The sequence below is a fragment of the Coregonus lavaretus genome, assembly GCF_964263955.1.
Source record: "Coregonus lavaretus genome assembly, chromosome: 28".
NCBI lineage: Eukaryota > Metazoa > Chordata > Actinopteri > Salmoniformes > Salmonidae > Coregonus > Coregonus lavaretus.
Window position 1 is genome coordinate 11,067,534 of NC_140015.1, and position 20,521 is coordinate 11,088,054.

The window sequence follows — 20,521 nt, forward strand, 5'->3', positions numbered from 1 at the left end:
CTCAATCCTATAGAAAATGTGTGGGCAGAACTGAAAAAACATGTGCGAGCAAGGCCTACAAACCTGACTCAGTTACACCAGCTCTGTCAGGAGGAATGGGCCAAAATTCACCCAACTTATTGTGGGAAGCTTGTGGAAGGCTACCCGAAACATTTGACCCAAGTGTAACAATTTGAACGTAATGCTACCAAATACCAATTGAGTGTATTTAAACTTCTGACCCACTGGGAATGTGATGAAAGAAATAAAAACTGAAATAAATAATTCTCTCTACTATTATTCTGACATTTCACATTCTTAAAATAAAGTGGTGATCCTAACTGACCTAAGACAGGGAATTTTTACTAGGATTAAATGTCAGGAATTGTGAAAAACTGAGTTTAAATGTATTTGGCTAAGGTGTATGTAAACTTCCGACTTCAACTGTATATACTAGGCGGTGTCAGAGGAAGGCCCAAAAAATTGTCAAAGACTCCAGTCACCCAAGTCATAGACTGTTCTCTCTGCTACCGCACGGCAAGCGGTACCGGAGCGCCAAGTCTAGGTCCAAAAGGCTCCTTAACAGCTTCTACCCCCAAGCCATAAGACTGCAGAACAATTGAACAATTAATAAAATGGCCACCCAGACTATTTGCATAGACTACCCCCCCCCCCCCCCCCCCCCTTTATTTTTACACTGCTGCTACTCACTGTTTATTATCTATGCATAGTCACTTTACCCCTACCTACATGTACAAATTACCTCGACTAACCTGTACCCATGCACATTGACTCGGTACCGGTACCCCCTGTATATAACCTCATTATTGTTATTTTATTGTCTTACTTTTTTTTATATTTTATTTGTTACTTTAGTTTATTTAGTAAATATTTTCTTAAAACTGCATTGTTCGTTAAGGGCTTGTAAGTAAGCATTTCACGGTAAGGTCTACACCTGTTGTATTCTGCGCATGTGACAAATACAATTTTATTGTATTTTATTAATTAAGAATTGTTATTGAAGTGTTTTCTCTAACTGGTCTATTGCCTCCTATTGGTGATCGATATCCACATTCCATTTATCATTTTTTGGGGCACCATGATGTTCTAATACAAATCTTTATTTTGCATTCAAGCCTCAGTTTTGGATGTATTATTTTGTGTGCGGGTCTCCATCTCTTTCAGTTCAGAGAGGAAATCACACAATGCATGCATGTCCCACAAACTTGGCTTCAACATCCCTTCAAGGTGGTGGAAAAAGTACTAAATTGTCATACTTGTGTAAAAGTAAAGATACCTTATTAGAAAAAGTAAAAGTCAGCCAGCAAAATACTACTTGAGTAAAAGTCTAAAAGTATCTTGTTTTAAATGTACTTAAGTACAGTGATGGGGAAACGACTCAATTGTCATACTTGAGTAAAAGTAAACACTATACATCAGATCTTTTCACATCATGTCTTTTTCAGAGGTGATCTGATTGGTCAAAAGACCAATTAATGGGGAAAAAGATAATAATTGGCCTGCTTGTCTAAACGTATCCTTACAGAAACTTTCCTTCTGTCAGTGTCAGTCAGCTGTTGACGGTTTTAGTCTTTCGCTTCGACATTGCTCTCCTGTGGCAGAGTAGTGAGTTGCATTTTGTATGATTTCACCCACAATGCAGTGCGAAATCGCTCTCCACATTTGGAATATACTATTATTCCCAGATAAGGGGAGAACATATTTTCTATACACTTTATCTTATGATTTCAGACAATATCACTCTCTCTAACTTATTTTTTAACACCCATTTGTATTTTCTTACAAACTCTTCACATGAAAATAATAATATTTGTATCGTATTTCGTTTATTTCACAAAATAACAGCTATATATCTCATTTTGGATTCTCCTGTAGCTTTAATGGTAGGACCCTGTCTGTCCCTCAACCCTTCCTTTTTCTATCGCAGTTGCAGCCATGAGGTAAGCGCACCGACTTTGTGCGAGTCTAAATTATCATATATTTAATAAAATACACATTCATTGCCCATTAAACGTTTACTGAGGTTGCCCTAAAGTTTACGCGACACCACCGTCAAAGTTCCTTAACATATTTAATTTAGGAAAAGCTAGATTTCATTTTTAAATGAGCCGCACGATGTTCCAAGCCAGGAAGGCCATGTTGTCAACCAATATTTCTGAGTCGAGAAATTCAGGCCTAACGTTAAACAAATGCGAGTTAAACTTCAATGTTAACATAGATGACTAGATTATGATCGTTTAAAAATGTCTGAATCCGATATTGTTAGTCTCAACGATATCCGTGTTCCATATAATCTGAAAGAGTTGACATTAGACCGGCTAGTTAGCTACGCTGCTAGTACATTTGGTGTAGCACATTTTGGCAGCATTGGCCAGCTAGTAGCTAACGTTACGTACCTGGACACTGCTCGTGTCATGATTTTGACTGATGTTCCCCGTTGCTTTATATTAGCCAACTGGTTACTTGTGTCTTGTAAAATTCAATGTGTCAACAATGTAACGTAAGCCCAGTTGCATCCAAGGTAACGTTAGTCATCAGCATCTAACTAGTTATAATGGCTAACAATCAACCCGGAGTTATATTGGATAAATGGTTAATATGATGATTCTGAGAATGGTTTCGCAAACTATACTGAAATTTGTGATGTCATGTTTCTCTTGGCTATCTGATTAACCCCTGTTCATGCTACAAACATTTAAGTTATATTGTTAGCAACGTACAGTTATGCGTTACACAAAATGCAATGCGTTAGTTAACTCCTCATCTCTAACCCAGCATGCTCAGGCTTCAAAAGAGGCTTGCCTCCAGCGTCCTGCGCTGTGGCAAGAAGAAAGTATGGCTGGACCCCAACGAGACCAATGAGATTGCAAACGCCAACTCCCGTAAGGATTCAGCCGATCTTTTAGCACATTATTTTGGTACTTAGTTAATGTAGCCTGTGCATAATTTACCCAGTAGTTGACTGAATATTGATTTGTTGCTGAAATTCACCTGCCTTGTCTAACCCATATATTTTCTGCCCCCCCTCTCAGGCCAGCAGATCCGTAAACTGGTAAAGGATGGTCTTATCATCCGCAAGCCTGTCACGGTGCACTCTCGCGCCCGCTGCCGCAAGAACACGCTGGCACGTCGCAAGGGAAGGCACACGGGAATCGGTGAGTGAATGCTGTCCTACGTCTCATAGCTATCGACTAGTGACGACGATAGACAATCAGGTGAAGTCTTTTTATTTACATAACTGTTTTGTACTGAAAACAGGATGGTGGATTTTGGGGTGTAGTATTAATATCTCAGGCCTAACACCATCCTCTCCTCTGCCCACCCTACCAGGTAAAAGAAAGGGTACAGCCAACGCCCGTATGCCAGAGAAGCTGTCCTGGATGCGTCGCATGAGAATCCTGCGTCGTCTTCTCCGTCGCTACAGGGAGTCCCATAAGATTGACAGGCACATGTAAGTTCTCCACATCCACCCTTGAGTATACAGATTCACAAGGCATAGCAACTCCTATTGGGTCCATTTCAAGGATGTCTGTTACACATTTGATTATGTTGAACTAGCTAACTCTACTAGCCTAGGCTGAACTAGCTAGCTAAAATGGCTAACAATGAACCCAAAGTTATATTGGTAAAAATGATGATTCTCTGAGAATGGTTTCGCAAACGTTGCTGAAATTTGTGATGTCATGTTTCTCTTGGCTATCTGATTAACCCGTGTTCAAATTTCTATTTGATTTAGGAAGGAATTTCAAATGTAGCTCATGAATTGCTAAATTATTGATTTTGTATTTATTGAATTGTTTAAAGCGTATATTGTTATTGTAGTTTGATTTGGTCATCTTGTTTTGCCCCTGTCCCTCCCGCAGGTACCACAGCCTCTACCTTAAGGTGAAGGGTAATGTGTTCAAGAACAAGCGTATCCTCATGGAGCACATCCACAAGCTGAAGGCAGACAAGGCCCGCAAGAAGCTTCTGTGGTATGTCTAAAACTACAACTCCCATCTGCCTTAGACTTTTCTATCCCGCAATGTTTTTTATTAAAATGGAGAAGGAACTGCGCTGATGAGCACTTAAAAGCATATCTTTATATGGGAATGTTTATAGATGGTAAGATGTACATTTGTGTTCAGCCAAAAGATAAGTTACATTGTTTGACCACATTTCTCTCTGCAGTGACCAGGCTGAGGCTCGTCGTTCCAAGACAAAGGAGGCCCGTAAGCGCAGAGAGGAGCGCCTGGCAGCAAAGAAAGAGGAGATCATCAAGACCCTGTCAAAGGAGGAGGAGACCACCAAGAAGTAAACAGCTTCTTGTCCCTGGCATGCACTGCCTGCCCCTCCCTCTGTCAAGTGCTGACAATAAAAAGTGTATGAAAGACACAACCCTGTCTCCTGAGTCCACTCTTACTCGATCACACCTGTAATGTACACTACCTGTCATGGGTTTATCAAATGTGTGGGCAGTTCTGAAGTGGCATTGGATTACTTCTATTTACAAAGCTATAACCTGACCTACACAATAACATTGTGTGATTTGATGTTACTGTATTTTTCCTCAGTCCAGACTTTTCAAAAAGCTCGTAGGAAATGGACAGGACAAAGTCACTCAATGGATACCACAGCAAAGTAATTGTGCCCTCTTTTTACATGACCATACATTTGCCACATGACGAGCTAAGAATCTTGGTATTAAAATGTTTTTTACTGATACGGGCTATGAAGACATTTGGTAAAACTGTCTTGTCAGATGTGTCAAGGTGTTAGAGAATGTGAAAAAAGTCAATGTTGGTGAAATTCAAGTGGTTTGGATATGTGGTCCTCTGTAGCTCAGCTGGTAGAGCACGGTGCTTGTAACGCCAGGGTAGTGGGTTCGATCCCCGGGACCACCCATACACAAAAAAGAAATGTATGTACGCATGACTAAGTCGTTTTGGATAAAAGCGTCTGCTAAATGGCATATTATATGCAGGGTATTGCCATCTAGTGGCTGTATATGGTAGCCTTTATTGGCCTACTGGGACAGTATCCCTACCCATTTTAGCTGACTCACCTAAATTCAATTATAAAACATTTGCAAGTACAAAACGAAAGCTGTATGATTTGTGCACTTTAAATCCTTTTAGTGGATAAAGTGGGCCTACTGCCTCTGGAATTAGCTATCATTACATCAACCCTGGTAGGCCTACCTGTTGGACAACGGCTCCTGTAGAATCATTGCTTTGATCTGGCAAATTTGCCAATCTCGTGGTCACTGTGACATCCACTTCACACCGCTGGTCAGCCTAATGTGATTATCTGTATCAGTCTGCCAACATTTCTATGCAATTTGAGGATTTTGCCCGACTGACACGGTTTGCAATTTTAGTCTTTTAGACGCTCCTATGCAGAGTGACTTACAGTGCATATGTCACGTGCCTATGGTTCTATTTAGTCCATTTCCCTCATGCTTTATTTTTGAAATGATTTTTTGGGGGGACTTTTACCCCTTTTTCTCCCCAATTGGTAGTTACAGTCTTGTCCCATCGCTGCAACTCGGGAGAGGTGAAGGTCGAGAGCCATGCGTCCTCCGAAACACGACCCTGCCAAGCCCCACGGCTTCTTGACACAGTGCTTGCTTAACCCGGAAGCCAGCTGAACCAATGTGTTAGAGGAAACACCATCCAGCTGGCGACCGAAGTCAGCTTGAAGGCGCCCGGCCCGCCACAAGGAGTTGCTAGAGCGCGATAGGACAAGGAAATCCCTGCCGGCCAAACCCTCCCCTAACCCGGACGACGCTGGGCCAATTGTGCGCCGCCTCATGGGTCTCCCGGTCACGGCGGCTGTGACACAGCGATGCAGTGCCTTAGACCGCTGCGCCACTCAGGAGGCATATTTTTTATTTATTTACTTAAGTGGTTTAAAATTTCATTCAAATAGTGTGCTGTGTTTTGGTTTATGTATGTGACTTCCTATGCTTTTAATTGGTTAACCCCTTTTTGAGCGTTTGTTTCGTGTTAATTAGGGACCTGAGCAGCCCCCCCCCCCCCCCACACACCTGAGGAGTATGGGGGTTAATGAGCTGCCCCTGCTCAAAGGCAACCATCAAAATACATGTTGCGCTCCTGAATGTCCTGATCAAAGGCCAGTGAAAATTCTGTTCAATGTTATGACTAATTGCCGAAACTTTAACGAACAGGAAAGTGGTTTGGAGTGTGAAATCCTGTGGAAGTGGTTGAGCAACACCAAGCTGTGACTGGCGCAGAGATGGCTGGAAAGGTAGTGGGGTTAGGCGTTGAGGAAGACGGGATGGAGTATGTTGGTGAACACATAATTAGGAGAGGAAGTACAAAACCAACGACGCTAGACAGAGAGGAATTTGCTTAAGCAAAAGGCAGTTTATTAAACACAGAGATATCTGTTACTGTTAGCTAACATGCATGGGATCCTGCTAATTAACATGCATGGACCTAATCATATAGCACTCTATTAGTGTCAGCTGAGAAGGATGTTTAAACAGAGTTTACAGCATTACTTTATACAATGTAACACAAAAGGAGGGGTCCTTCTTCTAGTCCCTTGATTGGTTCCCGAGGCGTAGGAGGCGGGTCTGCTCTGTCCAGAGTAGAAGCCCCATTGGTGCACGGCAGAGTCCTCTGCCCTTGGCACCCGACCAGTAGAAGGGGGGGTTTGAGAATGAGTGTGCGTCCACAGTGAGATGTCTGTGTGTGTCAAAGGAAACTCGTGAGGAGTTGAGAATGAGTGTGCGTGAAAGTGAAATATTGGTGTGTGTCAAGAGAAAGTGGTGGGGAGCAGGGACGGCCTGTTCAATAGGGCGATATGGGCGACGCACTGCCAAACGGGAAAAGGAAGGGATTTTTTTTCTAATCAATTATATCACGGCAACAGTAGTTATCAGTGTTCACGTCTGATCTGCCAGCCACTAAATGTCAAATCAGGCTAAAGTCGTGCTTCAAATGGCCCCGCCCGTTTTTGGGGCGATTTCAGTCAAGTTGAAAATCGCCCAGAAGTCTCTCATAGCCTGTCATGTAAAATCTATTTTTTTCAAATTTCAAAGCTTTCAATACATTCTCTATGGGTGTCTGTGGGCTTGCACTTACGCGCTTTCGTCATACGTGACGTAACCATGAACGTAACTAAGACAATAGCGGCTAGCAGCGTCTCTGTTGCGACCTGCAGTGTGGCGTTATTTTATGTTTTTAATTTGTAGACTTAGTTTACAAACATTCTGCCAACCATGGATTTCCAGTGGTTGGTTTTGGACTGATCTTGTTGATCGTGTACATACCCGCTACGAACGGACTAAATAATGAAAACGCTGCTGGCAGCGGAATCCCAATACAGCTGGGAGACTTGGCTGGATGACAGAGTCCCGGACAGAGAAGTGGAGCCGGCCGGCTTCACCCTGGTCAGAGCGGACCGCGATCCTGGTAAGAGAGCGACTCTGTACCCCGACATTGAACTGCTTTCTGTGTCATTGCGACCTTACTATCTGCCCCGTGAGTTCCCCCAATTGTTTGTTACCGTTGTGTACTGTTGATAATCACAAGTTTACTGGAGAACTGAGACCAAGTAGAGACTTTGGACAGGGTGGATATGGTATAATAAAGGCAGTTTATTCAGAGGTAAAGATATCTGGAATCGCGTGCACGGACTCGTTCGTCAAACTCTTAGGGAGAAGAGAGCCCCGAAAACATTGTGTGCAGACATTTTATACAATAAATGATGTAGGTTGAATCTAGTAGTTCTGATCTTCTGATTGGTCCTGATGAGTTGGGCGAGGTCCCCTCCACTGTTGCATTGGCTCTGAGTCGGGTTCTCTGTCTTCAAATGTTCAGCCTAAAGAGAGGGGATTTTTGTGTGTGTGTGTGTGTGTGTGTGTTTAACAGTGATGATGTGTGTGTGTGTGTGTTATCAGTGATGATGTGTGTGTGTGTGTGTGTGTGTGTGTGTGTGTGTGTCCTCAGAGCAAGAACTTGTGAGTTGGAAGAACTGAGAGACCTATGGCGTGGGTGTTGTCCTTGGCCACCTGCTGACAAGGCTGACAAGATAGGACTCTTTTGTCCATTGTTATAGGATAGGAACAGCATTGATTGAAAACAAACGCCCAACACAAAATGGGTCATGCACAAGATTTTAGTCAGACCAAGCTATAACATTATATATTTACTACGACAGTACATTCAACCAAAAGCTAATATAACAAAGGCATCAGAGATTATTTATAATCTGTCACAGAAACTGGAATCCATCTCCCCAGATCAGTCAATAAATGCTTCTGGTATTGACTTATATGCTGCCCCTGTCTTCATGTTGTTGCTGGACATATATTTTTTAAAATGTGTGTAGGTCACCTAAATCATCAGAAAAATTGCCCCTCCTGAGAATTTTTTCAGGAGCCGCCACTGGTGGGGAGTATCTGGTGGTTTATGGCCGGAGAGGGGGTGTTGTCCTGTTATCGCATTCCTGCAAGACTAGGTCATCTGGTGAGAAGATATGGTGTTCTCCTCTGTCCTTTGTTCTCTGACCTAAAACAGCATTTATTGAAAACAAGCTCCTAACGGGTTTTTGCACAACATTTTAGTCAGACCAATCTATAACATTTTATATTTACTACGACAAATTATATTTACTACGACAAATCCCCCTCTTCACGTCTACTAGACGTGATCCATTAATTATGTTGGCATTAAGCATAGTTGAATCAGTCTTAAAAGAAAAACAATAATGCAGAAAAGAAAACAACACATGATAACGCATAATGCAATTGTAAAAAATTTAACCATCCCCCTCTAGCATACTAATTATATAGCCAGTTAATTAAACTATGTTAGTCCCCCTCTAGTGCACGATTAAATACATCAAAGCTGTTGTTCAAATTCTATTTCATCTTCCCCTGAAAGGGGTAGATTTGAGCTTGTTCGTTTAGAGTGGGTGCGATGGCAAAGATTTCTCCTTCTACCTGGTCGAGGTTCTTTTTTCCATAAGGGAATATACATGTTTGGTATCAAATTGTGGTTTTGCTGCTCAAATCAGCTCTGACTTCTGTCAGTGTTCTAGAAGGAGTGGGGGCTGGTGTGCAATGTGTTAGATGGTGCCAGGGTGCGCCTAATTTACCTCTGACCTGGACTGAGTGTGAAGTAACCTCCTTCACTTCGTACGGTCCAGTCCACCTGGGTTCCAGCCACTTTCTCTTGTGGACTTTTACCCTCACCCAGTCTCCCACTTTTACCTTCAGTGGCAGCGTACTTCCCGACAGCTCCCCCTCTTGGGCCTTCTGCACCTGAGAAGAGAGTGCTGCAGAAAATTCCGTCAATTTCTTCACATAATCAGTCATTTCTATCTGTTGTACATCAAGGGAGGGCATATGACCTCCCTCCCTTGGTGGCCCTAGCATTTCTCTCCCTTACATTATCTCATGAGGAGAGAGATGGGTGCCTGCCCCTGGTGATGCTCTCATAGCCATCAAAGCCAGTGGCAGGGCTTCAACCCATGTCAATTTTGTTTCTGCCTAAACCTTAATCAGTCATTTTAGCTTTAAATGTTTGGTTGGCACGTTCCACGAGTCCCTGGGACTGTGGATGTTACTGAACCGGATCTGTGCACGACTCCGAATCTTACCTCCACCTTTTTCAGGTGTTTTTTTTTTGCTAAATGTGTGGTTGTCAGATCTTATCTGCCTTGGTATACCGTACCTGGGTAATAATTTAGTTTGTAGCCACTTAATGACTGACCTAGCATCCTCTTATTCTGTAGTTTCTGTAGGAATTGCCTCTACCCATTTTGAAAACCTGTCTACAGTTTCTGTCATGTGAGGGTGCCACCAGATGTGTGGGACTGGGCAGAGTCTAGCTGGTTCAACTAGTCTTCCATCATGGCACCTCCAGAGTTCGTCCTGTCCTCTGCCGCCCCCTCCTGGGCCCAGACTGAGTGTTCATAGGGTCCTGCCGAGCTCTGTAACTGTGCTATATCGCCTTGGTTGAGTTCAGTCTGTGATGTCGGTGGTAGTAGTATTGGATGAGGATCACGCCTTCGGGCACCTGGAGTTCAGACAGGTGGGTTTATGGTTGTTGTGGGGGTCCTCCCCTTCCTCTACCTCTCCATTGTGGTGTACCTCTGCCTCTTCCCCTCCCTGGGGGTTGATGGTTAGATTTCTGCAGATCCCAACAATCACGCTTGAAATGTCCAGTTCTTCCATAATGGTAGCACAGGTACCCTCTTCTAGGAGGACCTGGTGGAGTGCCTTGCTGAGGCCGTGGTTGTGGGCCAAAAGTCATGGTGCCTTTTAGGCTGTATAGTGAGGTGGGGCCAGGAGTGGTGCTGGTGTCTGGGGCGACTGTAGGAGACCCTTTCACACACATTGTGTCAGATTTTTTAGGTTGCACCCTCCTACTCTCCTCTATTTCCCATGTCCCTACTCTCAACTCTCCCTCTGCTCTCTCTGTCATTCGTTGTTCTAGGTATTCATTAAATTTGGGTATGGTTGGGTTTGACCCTGCCATTTTGCTTTACTATCTTTATACACTTATCCCGTCCCTGGTGTTTTATTTCCAAGGATGTATTATCGGTATCAATACAGACTTATCTCATGTACGACACCCTCGTATATAAAGAGGCTGATTGTTTTTATATTATGTGTAATGCAATCATTATCATAAAAATCAGAATTCCAATCACATACACCAATGCAGTAATTTCTACACACAGCACACACCACGCTTTAGTTATCTCACGCTTGTTCTAGAATCATGCACAAATTCAATACCAGCTTCCCCAGTCCCTGGTTCCTGAAAGCCTAGGTCAAATTCACTCAATTCCACAGATTGGTATTCAGTTTCATAAGTCTCACTATAACTTCCCATCATCCATTACACGTTATAATACATAAAAACACAGACACGTTAAAATATAAACACAGCAAAACAAAACTGCCAATTAGAATTCAATACCTTAAAAAATTTAGGTTACCAGAGCGTCCTAAAACATAGTCTCAGTTCAACTGCCACCCTTCACACAACCTTACACTTATGTGAAGTCACAGAAGCAACTGGATCCCTATCAAATGATTTTTTTTTAGACAACTCGATCACTAGGAAGGACTTAGTCTCAGCTTAATTGTACCTTTCACACAACCATTTATATGGAACGTTTTAAGTGTGAAATCACAGAGATAACTGGCATCCCCGGGAATTTAGTACCTCTGGTCAATTTCGGTGATTCTCCCCTACCTAATGATGGGTCAAATCTTATCCACTCATACGTCAAAAACACACCTACCACACAACCTATCTAAAATAGGACCTTTTAAATGTGAAAACTTATACGTGTGACTACACACTTCCACACAACCTATCTAAAATAGGACCTTTTAAATGTGAAAACCCCACACAACCTATCTAAAAAATAGGACCTTTTAAATGTGAAAACCCCACACAACCTATCTAAAAATAGGACCTTTTAAATGTGAAAACCCCACACAACCTATCTAAAAATAGGACCTTTTAAATGTGCAAACTTATACAGAGATACATTTCTCTTATTCCTCACACAACCTATCTAAAATAGGACCTTTTAAATGTGCAAACTTATTACTAAATCACAGTACCAGATATCTCACTTATGCCTTAAATCATTTAGGATGGAAAATTATTTTAATAAGTATTCATACTCACACTCAGTACTTCTGATCAAAATTTGGTATTGGTCTATAATACAATATGCAAGATTTCGTTTTAACAGGCTCTGCATACCTTTTTTTTTTTGGAGAGCTCTCTGATCAGGTTCCTGAGGTAAGATGAATAGTTGATGTCTCCTGGATTACAGGTCACTCTTCCGTCTGTTTTTAGATCGATGATTTGCCTTTTCCTCTCGCACCAACTCTTTAGATCGAATTAGAAACCATCCTCTGCTACCAATTTGTTGGTGAACACATAATTAGGAGAGGAAGTACAAAACCAACGACGCTAGACAGAGAGGAATTTGCTTAAGCAAAAGGCAGTTTATTAAACACAGAGATATCTGTTACTGTTAGCTAACATGCATGGGATCCTGCTAATTAACATGCATGGACCTAATCATATAGCACTCTATTAGTGTCAGCTGAGAAGGATGTTTAAACAGAGTTTACAGCATTACTTTATACAATGTAACACAAAAGGAGGGGTCCTTCTTCTAGTCCCTTGATTGGTTCCCGAGGCGTAGGAGGCGGGTCTGCTCTGTCCAGAGTAGAAGCCCCATTGGTGCACGGCAGAGTCCTCTGCCCTTGGCACCCGACCAGTAGAAGGGGGGGTTTGAGAATGAGTGTGCGTCCACAGTGAGATGTCTGTGTGTGTCAAAGGAAACTCGTGAGGAGTTGAGAATGAGTGTGCGTGAAAGTGAAATATTGGTGTGTGTCAAGAGAAAGTGGTGGGGAGTATCTGGTGGTTTATGGCCGGAGAGGGGGTGTTGTCCTGTTATCGCATTCCTGCAAGACTAGGTCATCTGGTGAGAAGATATGGTGTTCTCCTCTGTCCTTTGTTCTCTGACCTAAAACAGCATTTATTGAAAACAAGCTCCTAACGGGTTTTTGCACAACATTTTAGTCAGACCAATCTATAACATTTTATATTTACTACGACAAATTATATTTACTACGACAAGTATAGTGGTGGAGTGGAAAAACTTGGTGGTAGAGTAGTGAGAGTAAAGGTTAAGAAGAGGAAGCCTGAGGAGCCTTTGCAGCTCTTGTCGGGGGAGAGTAGTGATGAGGGAGGTTTGGTTTGCAGTGTTGTACTGCGACAAGTGGAGTTCAAGGTGTTGGTGAAATTTAAGGACGAGGGTGGGGTCACGGTGGTGAGTCGGATCGCGTTGACTAGGGATTTGGAAAGAAAAGTAGGAGAGGTTGAGTCTGCTAAAGTTTTTCGTGATTGAAGTTTGGTTGTGCGTATCAATGCTAAACAGAATGAGAAGGCGCTCAAACTCAAGCAGGTACAGTGGGGGAAAAAAGTATTTAGTCAGTCACCAATTGTGCAAGTAGGATTTTTAATGAATTTATTTGCAAATTATGGTGGAAATAAGTATTTGGTCACCTACAAACAAGCAAGATTTCTGGCTCTCACAGACCTGTAACTTCTTCTTTAAGAGGCTCCTCTGTCCTCCACTCGTTACCTGTATTAATGGCACCTGTTTGAACTTGTTATCAGTATAAAAGACACCTGTTCACAACCTCAAACAGTCACACTCCAAACTCCACTATGGCCAAGACCAAAGAGCTGTCAAAGGACACCAGAAACAAAATTGTAGACCTGCACCAGGCTGGGAAGACTGAATCTGCAATAGGTAAGCAGCTTGGTTTGAAGAAATCAACTGTGGGAGCAATTATTAGGAAATGGAAGACATACAAGACCACTGATAATCTCCCTCGATCTGGGGCTCCATGCAAGATCTCACCCCGTGGGGTCAAAATGATCACAAGAACAGTCTCCAGATCTCAACCCCATAGAAAATCTTTGGAGGGAGTTGAAAGTCTGTGTTGCCCAGCAACAGCCCCAAAACATCACTGCTCTAGAGGAGATCTGCATGGAGGAATGGGCCAAAATACCAGCAACAGTGTGTGAAAACCTTGTGAAGACTTACAGAAAACGTTTGACCTGTGTCATTGCCAACAAAGGGTATATAACAAAGTATTGAGAAACTTTTGTTATTGACCAAATACTTATTTTCCACCATAATTTGCAAATAAATTCATTAAAAATCCTACAATGTGATTTTCTTTCCTCATTTTGTCTGTCATAGTTGACGTGTACCTATGATGAAAATTACAGGCCTCTCTCATCTTTTTAAGTGGGAGAACTTGCACAATTGGTGGCTGACTAAATACTTTTTTCCCCCACTGTATGTAAACGTGTGGTTGATAGTAGCATGCCGGATCAAACTAGACTTCAGTGGGTGAAGGGAGTTATTACAGGAGTTCAAGAAATTAACATGAAATATCTTGTATGCAGAAGCAGTGGCAGGTAGTTCAAGCAGAAACAAGCGGGGCACCTAGAAGAGCAGGTATTCCAGGGCAGGGAGCAGAATGGGAGAGAACACAAGACTGGTAGTAGACATAAGGAAGGTTGTTACATTTTCCACAGCAGCAATCAATTGCACAGAAAAATTACAATCTAAGACTAAGAAGATACAGATGATAGTGTAGCAGGCAGTGAAGTACATTGCGATCACAGGACTGACATGGGAAAATGTACAGGATGACCTCAATAAGATTGAGAATCAGTCCAACCAGGAATCATGTATTGGTTAATTTTCATAATGGTGTTAATCCTTCAATGGAATGCCAGAAGTTTGATGGCTAATATGTGAGAGTTCAAACAATTTATTGAGTTACCAGCCAAACCTGATGTGATATGTCTCCAGGAGACATGGCTTGTAATACAAGGTTATGTTGCAGTCCGTAGAGATAGGGTGGCAGGGGGAGGATTTGCTACCTTTATAAAGCGGGGAATCTCATATAGGTGTGGGGAAGAGCGAGTTGAACAGGCAATTGTAGTGGTAGAGGTGTGGTTGGGATGGGGGAATATGGTAATAATGCACTTTTACAACCTGTGTAAGAGAGTTGATGGCCCTTGGGAGTGTAGAAGTTCAAGATAGGAGACGTGTGGTGTGGGGATTTTAATGCTCATAGTACGCTCTGGGGAGGCTCACGGACTGATGTAAATGGACAAGTGTTGGAGGAACTACACTGAACAAAAATATAAACGCAACAATTTCAACAATTCTACTGAGTTACAGTTCATATAAGGAAATCGGTCAATTTAAATATATTCATTAGGCCCTAATCTATGGATTTCACATGACTGGGCAGGGGTGCAGGCATGGGAGGGCATAGGCCTATCCACTTGGGCATATTGACAGAGTAGTTGTCAAAGGAAAGAAAATATTGAATGTGATGCATAGCCTGTCAGGAATGGAGTGGGGGCAGATAGAATGGCATTGAAAATGCTATATGTAGCGCTGTTAAAGTCATCACTGGATTATGGAAGTGTAGCATATGGATCAGCAGCTCAGACATCTTTAAAAAAGCTAGATGTAATCCAGGCCCAAGCCCTAAGAATACGTTGTGGAGCACTCAGGACCTCCCCGGTGGCAGCGATGCTGTTAAAGTTAAGACAACAGCTAACCATGACACATTGGGTAAATCTACAATGACATAAGGTTACACATCCTACAAAAAAGGTACTCAGAGTGCTGGGAACATGAACGAAATCTGAATACATGTTTTGGGTGGATAGGCAATTGCATGGCGAGAGCGATGGGGTTGTTTGGGAGGGAGTTTAGCCCCTCTGTGGTTCTTCCTGCTATCCCATCTTGGTTGCTCCCTCTGCCAGTGATAGATCTAGGGTTGCTTGAGAGTGTAAAAGCTGTTGAGGAAAGAGTAGATTCAGTTGTAAGTAAACATTTAAGAACACAATACTATGCTTTCTTGAATATATTCACAAGCTGTTCCAAACTTCTTCCATTAAAGAATGATGGATGCCACTGTGTTCTTGGGGACCTTCAATGCTGCAGAAATTTTTTGGCACCCTTCCCCTGATCTGTGCCTCGACACAATCCTGTCTCGGAGCTCTGCGGACAATTCCTTTGACCTCATGGCTTCGTTTTAGTTCTGACATGCACTGTCAACTGTGGGACCTTATATAGACAGGTGTGTGCCTTCACAAATCATGTCCTATCAATTGAATTTACCACAGGTGGACTCCAATCAAGTTGTAGAAACAACTCAAGGATGATCAATGGAAACAGGATGCACCTGAGCTCAATTTCGAGTCTCAGCAAAGGGTCCGAATACTTATGGAAATAAGGTGTTTCAGTTATTTTATTTTAAACAAATTGGCAAACATTTCTAAAAACCTGTTTTCGCTTTGTCATTATGGGGTATTGTGTGTAGATTGATGAGGAATTATTTTTATTGAATCAATTTTAGAATAAGGCTGTAACGTAACAAAATGTGGAAAAAGTCAAGGTGTCTGAATACTTTCCGAAGGCACTGCAGTTCACCAAGTTGGCAGGGCTGGTCGAAGTGAGACAAAAGCGCGTGCAATACTGTATTTTCCAAAACATCCGCGCGTTGACAAAACAGTCAATGAGGTCATGCAGTCAGGCACCAAGTCATGCTTTAGAAAAGCGCTGTATGGCCACTTTGAAGATCAACCCACTAATGTAGAGCCAGGGCATTTGTCCTGCACATACTGTCATTGAACATGTGCATCTGGAGTTTGTGGGGAGTCAATTCCTAACTATGAAGCATTAAAGGAAGTGGTTTCCACTTGTACAAAGTGTAGAGAAGTAGTACCAAATTCCAACATTTTGATTAGACATTTTAAGTGACTATAGGGCCACATTGGTTAAGGACACACCACATCTATTTACTGACATAGATGCGTGTCCTGGATTTAGCACCGAACTTATCGATGCAGTGGCATAACAGTGAATGTACATTTGATCTTGTTTATATTCAGAATGACCTACCAGTAGCCTATTTCAACTACAACATGCAAAAGAGATATTAAACATTTTAGTCATTTAGCAGACACTCTTATCCAGAGCGACTTACAGTTAGTGAGTGCATACATTTTCATACTGGCCCCCCGTGGGAATTGAACCCACAACCCTGGCGTTGCAAATGCCATGCTCTACCAACTGAGCTACACGGGACTGTAAACATCATAAGTGAGGTGTTTGATGATATTGAAAGAGTTGACTAGCTTCCATGGGAAATGCTTCTCAGAGCCAGATTTTTATTACATTTTGATGAAGACTGATGGCCTTGACATGGCCACCAACTACTCCAGCTATGAGTCGGATGCCTGAGTAAAATGTGAACTAGTACAGAAATAGCTAATTGAAAGATAAACCAGAGTTACTGGAACCTGTGACAACATCTTGTAGATTGCTATCTTCATTTCTCTGCCACACATTTGATCGTATTCATGCTCAACCTTATGTAAACCTAAACAAATCAGTTTTTATAAAGGATAACCCCATGTTGCCCTTTCACTCAGCAGTATTCATTGCTCTGAACTGCACAGATGTTCTGTGAGGAGTTCATAGTTTTAATGATGTTACATTTTAGTCATTTAGCAGACGCTCTTATACAGAGTGCATATATTGTCATACTGGCCCCCCGTGGGAAACGAACCCACAACCCTGGCGTTGCAAGCGCCATGCTCTACCAACTGTTCACAGGGTTTTGTTGTATTTGAGGAGCATGACAGAGCTGTACTAACCATGCTGTCTTATAGCATAAGCTGGTACAATCCTTATTCAAATGTGGATATTTTTGTTATGATTACTGTGGATACATGGACATTTTAATAAATTTTTCATAATAGAATCAAATAATAAGCTTTGTTTATTCATTCAATATTTTATTATTGAAAAGGTATTTGATAAGCAATGTATTACAGTACACTACAGGGTGTTTGGACCAGCCTGCACATTGTAATTGTTTACACATGAAAAATGTTTTTCCTTAGAAACATTATTAATAACATTGGACAGAAAAAAATGCTGATTATTACAGTAATACACACATTTTACCCATGCACCCCTGCTTTGTGGAGTAAGGTATAACGTCTGTAACCTTATATTGAGGAACACCACAGAGCAAATACTTAGGACACTGTAACCCGGCCTTGAGATATTCCTTTTTTATTTATTTTTTATTATCACGTAAATAGGTTTTTGACTTCTGTCCCAGTCTAAAAGTTAAGTGCTCTTTTGGGGTGCAACAAAAACATTGTTTGAGAGCAAATACCAGCACTTACAGAGAGAGGATGTGACCTTATATTCTGGGCTATATGAGTTAGTATGTTGGTCATTCCAAAAATAATTCAGAGGGAGGGTGCTCAATCGACAGTCAACTCCCCTAACAAATCACAAGTTGATTTAGGCTGGGCTCAAAATGGAAGCGGCAGTGACGGAGGAGTGCCCTTCTCAAATAGTACAGTTATCTGCGTTGCCAGGTCATATTGTCAACAAGGCAGCATGGTGCATCGTTCAGAAACACACACCTTTTCCATTTACAATGGAACTGCGGATTCAGATACAGTACCAGTCAAAGGTTTGGACACACCTACTCATTCAAGGGTTTTTCTTTATTTTTACTATTTTCTACATGAAACTATGAAATAACACGTATGGAATCATGTAGTAACCCAAAAAGTGTTAAACAAATAAAAATATATTTGAAATTATTCAAATAGCCACCCTTTGCCTTGATGAAAGCTTTGCACACTCTTGGCATCCGCTTAACCAGCTTCACCTGGAATGCTTTTCCAATAGTCTTGAAGGAGTTCCCACATATGCTGAGCACTTGTTGGCTGCTTTTCCTTCACTCTGCCGTCCGACTCATCCCAAACCATCTCAATTGGGTTAAGGTCGAGGGATTGTGGCGGCCAGGTCATCTGATGCTGCACTCCATCACTCTCCTTCTTGGTAAAATAGCCCTTACACAGGTGTGTTGGGTCATTGTCCTGTTGAAAAACAAATGATAGTGGGACTAAGCCCAAAAAGCCTTCCTTAAATATTACCCACAAAACACCAGTCTTAAACCAGCCCATCTTAATATTTTATTTTTATTGGCCAGTCTGAGATATGGCTTTTTCTTTGCAACTCTGTCTAGAAGGTCAGCATCCTGGAGTCGCCTCTTCACTGTTGACGTTGAGACTGGTGTTTTGTGGGTACTATTTAATGAAGCTGCCAGTTGAGGACCTGTGAGGCGTCTGTTTCTCAAACTAGACACTAATGTATGTCCTCTTGCTCAGTTGTGCACCGGGGCCTCCCACTCCTCTTTCTATTCTGGTTAGAGACAGTTTGCGCTGTTCTGTGAAGGGAGTAGTACACAGCGTTGTACGAGATCTTCAGTTTCTTGGCAATTTCTCACATGGAATAGCCTTCATTTCTCAGAACAAGAATAAACTGACGAGTTTCAGAAGAAAGTTATTTGTTTCTGGCCATTTTGAGCCTGTAATCGAACCCACAATTGCGGATGCTCCAGATCCTCAACTAGTCTCAGGAAGGCCAGTTTTATTGCTTCTTTAATAAGCACAACAGTTTTCAGCTGTGCTAACATAATTGCAAAAGGGTTTTCCAATGATCAATTAGCCTTTTAAAATGATAAGCAAACACAACGTGCCATTGGAACACAGGACTGATGGTTGCTGATAATGGGCCTCTGTACACCTATGTAGATATTCCATTAAAAATCTGCCGTTTCCAGCTACAATATCCATTTACAACATTAACAATGTCTACACTGTATTTCTGATGAATTTTATGTTATTTTAATGGACCAAAAAATAGATTTTCTTTCGAAAACAAGGACATTTCTAAGTGACCCCAAACTTTTGAACGGTAGTGTATGTAGCGGAATTAAATTCAGTATAAGTCATCAGGCAACAAATACATACGGAGGGGAGTGTCTCTCTAATTTTTACCTGTGTTAATCTGTGTGTATTTTTCTCACCACTGTGTCTAACCCCTGTAGTCATGAGGACAGACATGGCTTTCAGATTGCTACAGTCAGTCTGCTCCATCCCAGAGAGGCATGTCTCAGCCATTTCACAGTTAGAGTGAAAAGCATGAGCTGGCGCGCACCCCAAAAAAGTTGGTAGAGTTGCTGACAAACGGAGAGTTTGCCTCTTTTGCCCTCAGAACAGCCTCAATTTGTCGGGGCATGGACTCTACAAGGTGTCGAAAGCGTTCCAAAGGAATTCTGGCCCATGTCGACTCCAATGCTTCCCACCGTTGTGTCAAATTGGCTGGATGTCTTTTGGGTGGTGGACCATTCTTGATACACACGGGAAACGGTTGAGCATGAAAAACCCAGCAGCGTTGCAGTTCTTGACACAAACCGGTGTGCCTGGCACCTACTACCATACCCCGTTCAAAGGAACGCAAATCTTTTGTCTTGCCCATTCACCCTCTGAATGGCAAACATACACAATCCATGTCTCAATTGTCTCAAGGCTAAGAAATCCTTCTTTAACCTGTCTCCTCTCCTTCATCTACACTGATTTAAGTGGATTTAACAAGTGACATCAGTAAGGGATCTTAGCTTTCACCTGGATTCACCTGGTCAGTCTATGTCATGGAAAGAGTGGGTGTTCTTAATGTTTTCTATACTCATTGTACGTAGAGTGTGCGACTCTTTATTTTGATGTCCTACAGTTACAGAGTGAGACATACAGTATCTAAAAGACCATACGCAGGGAAGGAAGGAAGTGTACTGGCATAGTCTACTGGCGTCACTCACTGAGAACAACTTCTATGAACACATTTTACATGGCATGCAATTAATTACAGAAAATCTATTTGCCTTCCTGTCTTGACTGAAATAAGGAAATGGAAACTCCCACTGGAAAGAAACTGCTGCCAAAAAGGCAATCTGATAGATTATTTTGGACTGACAGAAGGCCAAGCCACCCATATTGCTGTAGAAATACTGCTGCTTGAGGCAGGGAAAACACCTATTGCCAGTGGTGTAAAGTAC

At 42.1% G+C, this 20,521-nt stretch overlaps 1 protein-coding gene across 1 annotated transcript; it reads left to right on the forward strand.

Moving 5' to 3' along the window:
- The first annotated feature begins 1,913 nt into the window (after positions 1–1,913).
- LOC311103450 (large ribosomal subunit protein eL19-like) lies at positions 1,914–4,377 on the forward strand. The gene is made up of 6 exons (XM_084145019.1): positions 1,914–1,940; positions 2,776–2,882; positions 3,033–3,155; positions 3,331–3,451; positions 3,864–3,974; positions 4,171–4,377. The coding sequence occupies exons 1-6, from the start codon at positions 1,936–1,938 to the stop codon at positions 4,295–4,297; spliced, it is 594 nt and encodes a 197-aa protein (XP_084001145.1). The 5' UTR covers positions 1,914–1,935; the 3' UTR covers positions 4,298–4,377.
- The last annotated feature ends 16,144 nt before the right edge of the window (positions 4,378–20,521 follow it).

Bases quoted from the DNA above. Each gene is read 5' to 3' on its own strand.
- LOC311103450 (XM_084145019.1), top strand. The intron at 3,452-3,863 runs GTAAGTTCTCCA...TCCCTCCCGCAG, and splicing joins CATAAGATTGACAGGCACAT to GTACCACAGCCTCTACCTTA. The intron at 3,975-4,170 runs GTATGTCTAAAA...TTCTCTCTGCAG, and splicing joins GCCCGCAAGAAGCTTCTGTG to TGACCAGGCTGAGGCTCGTC.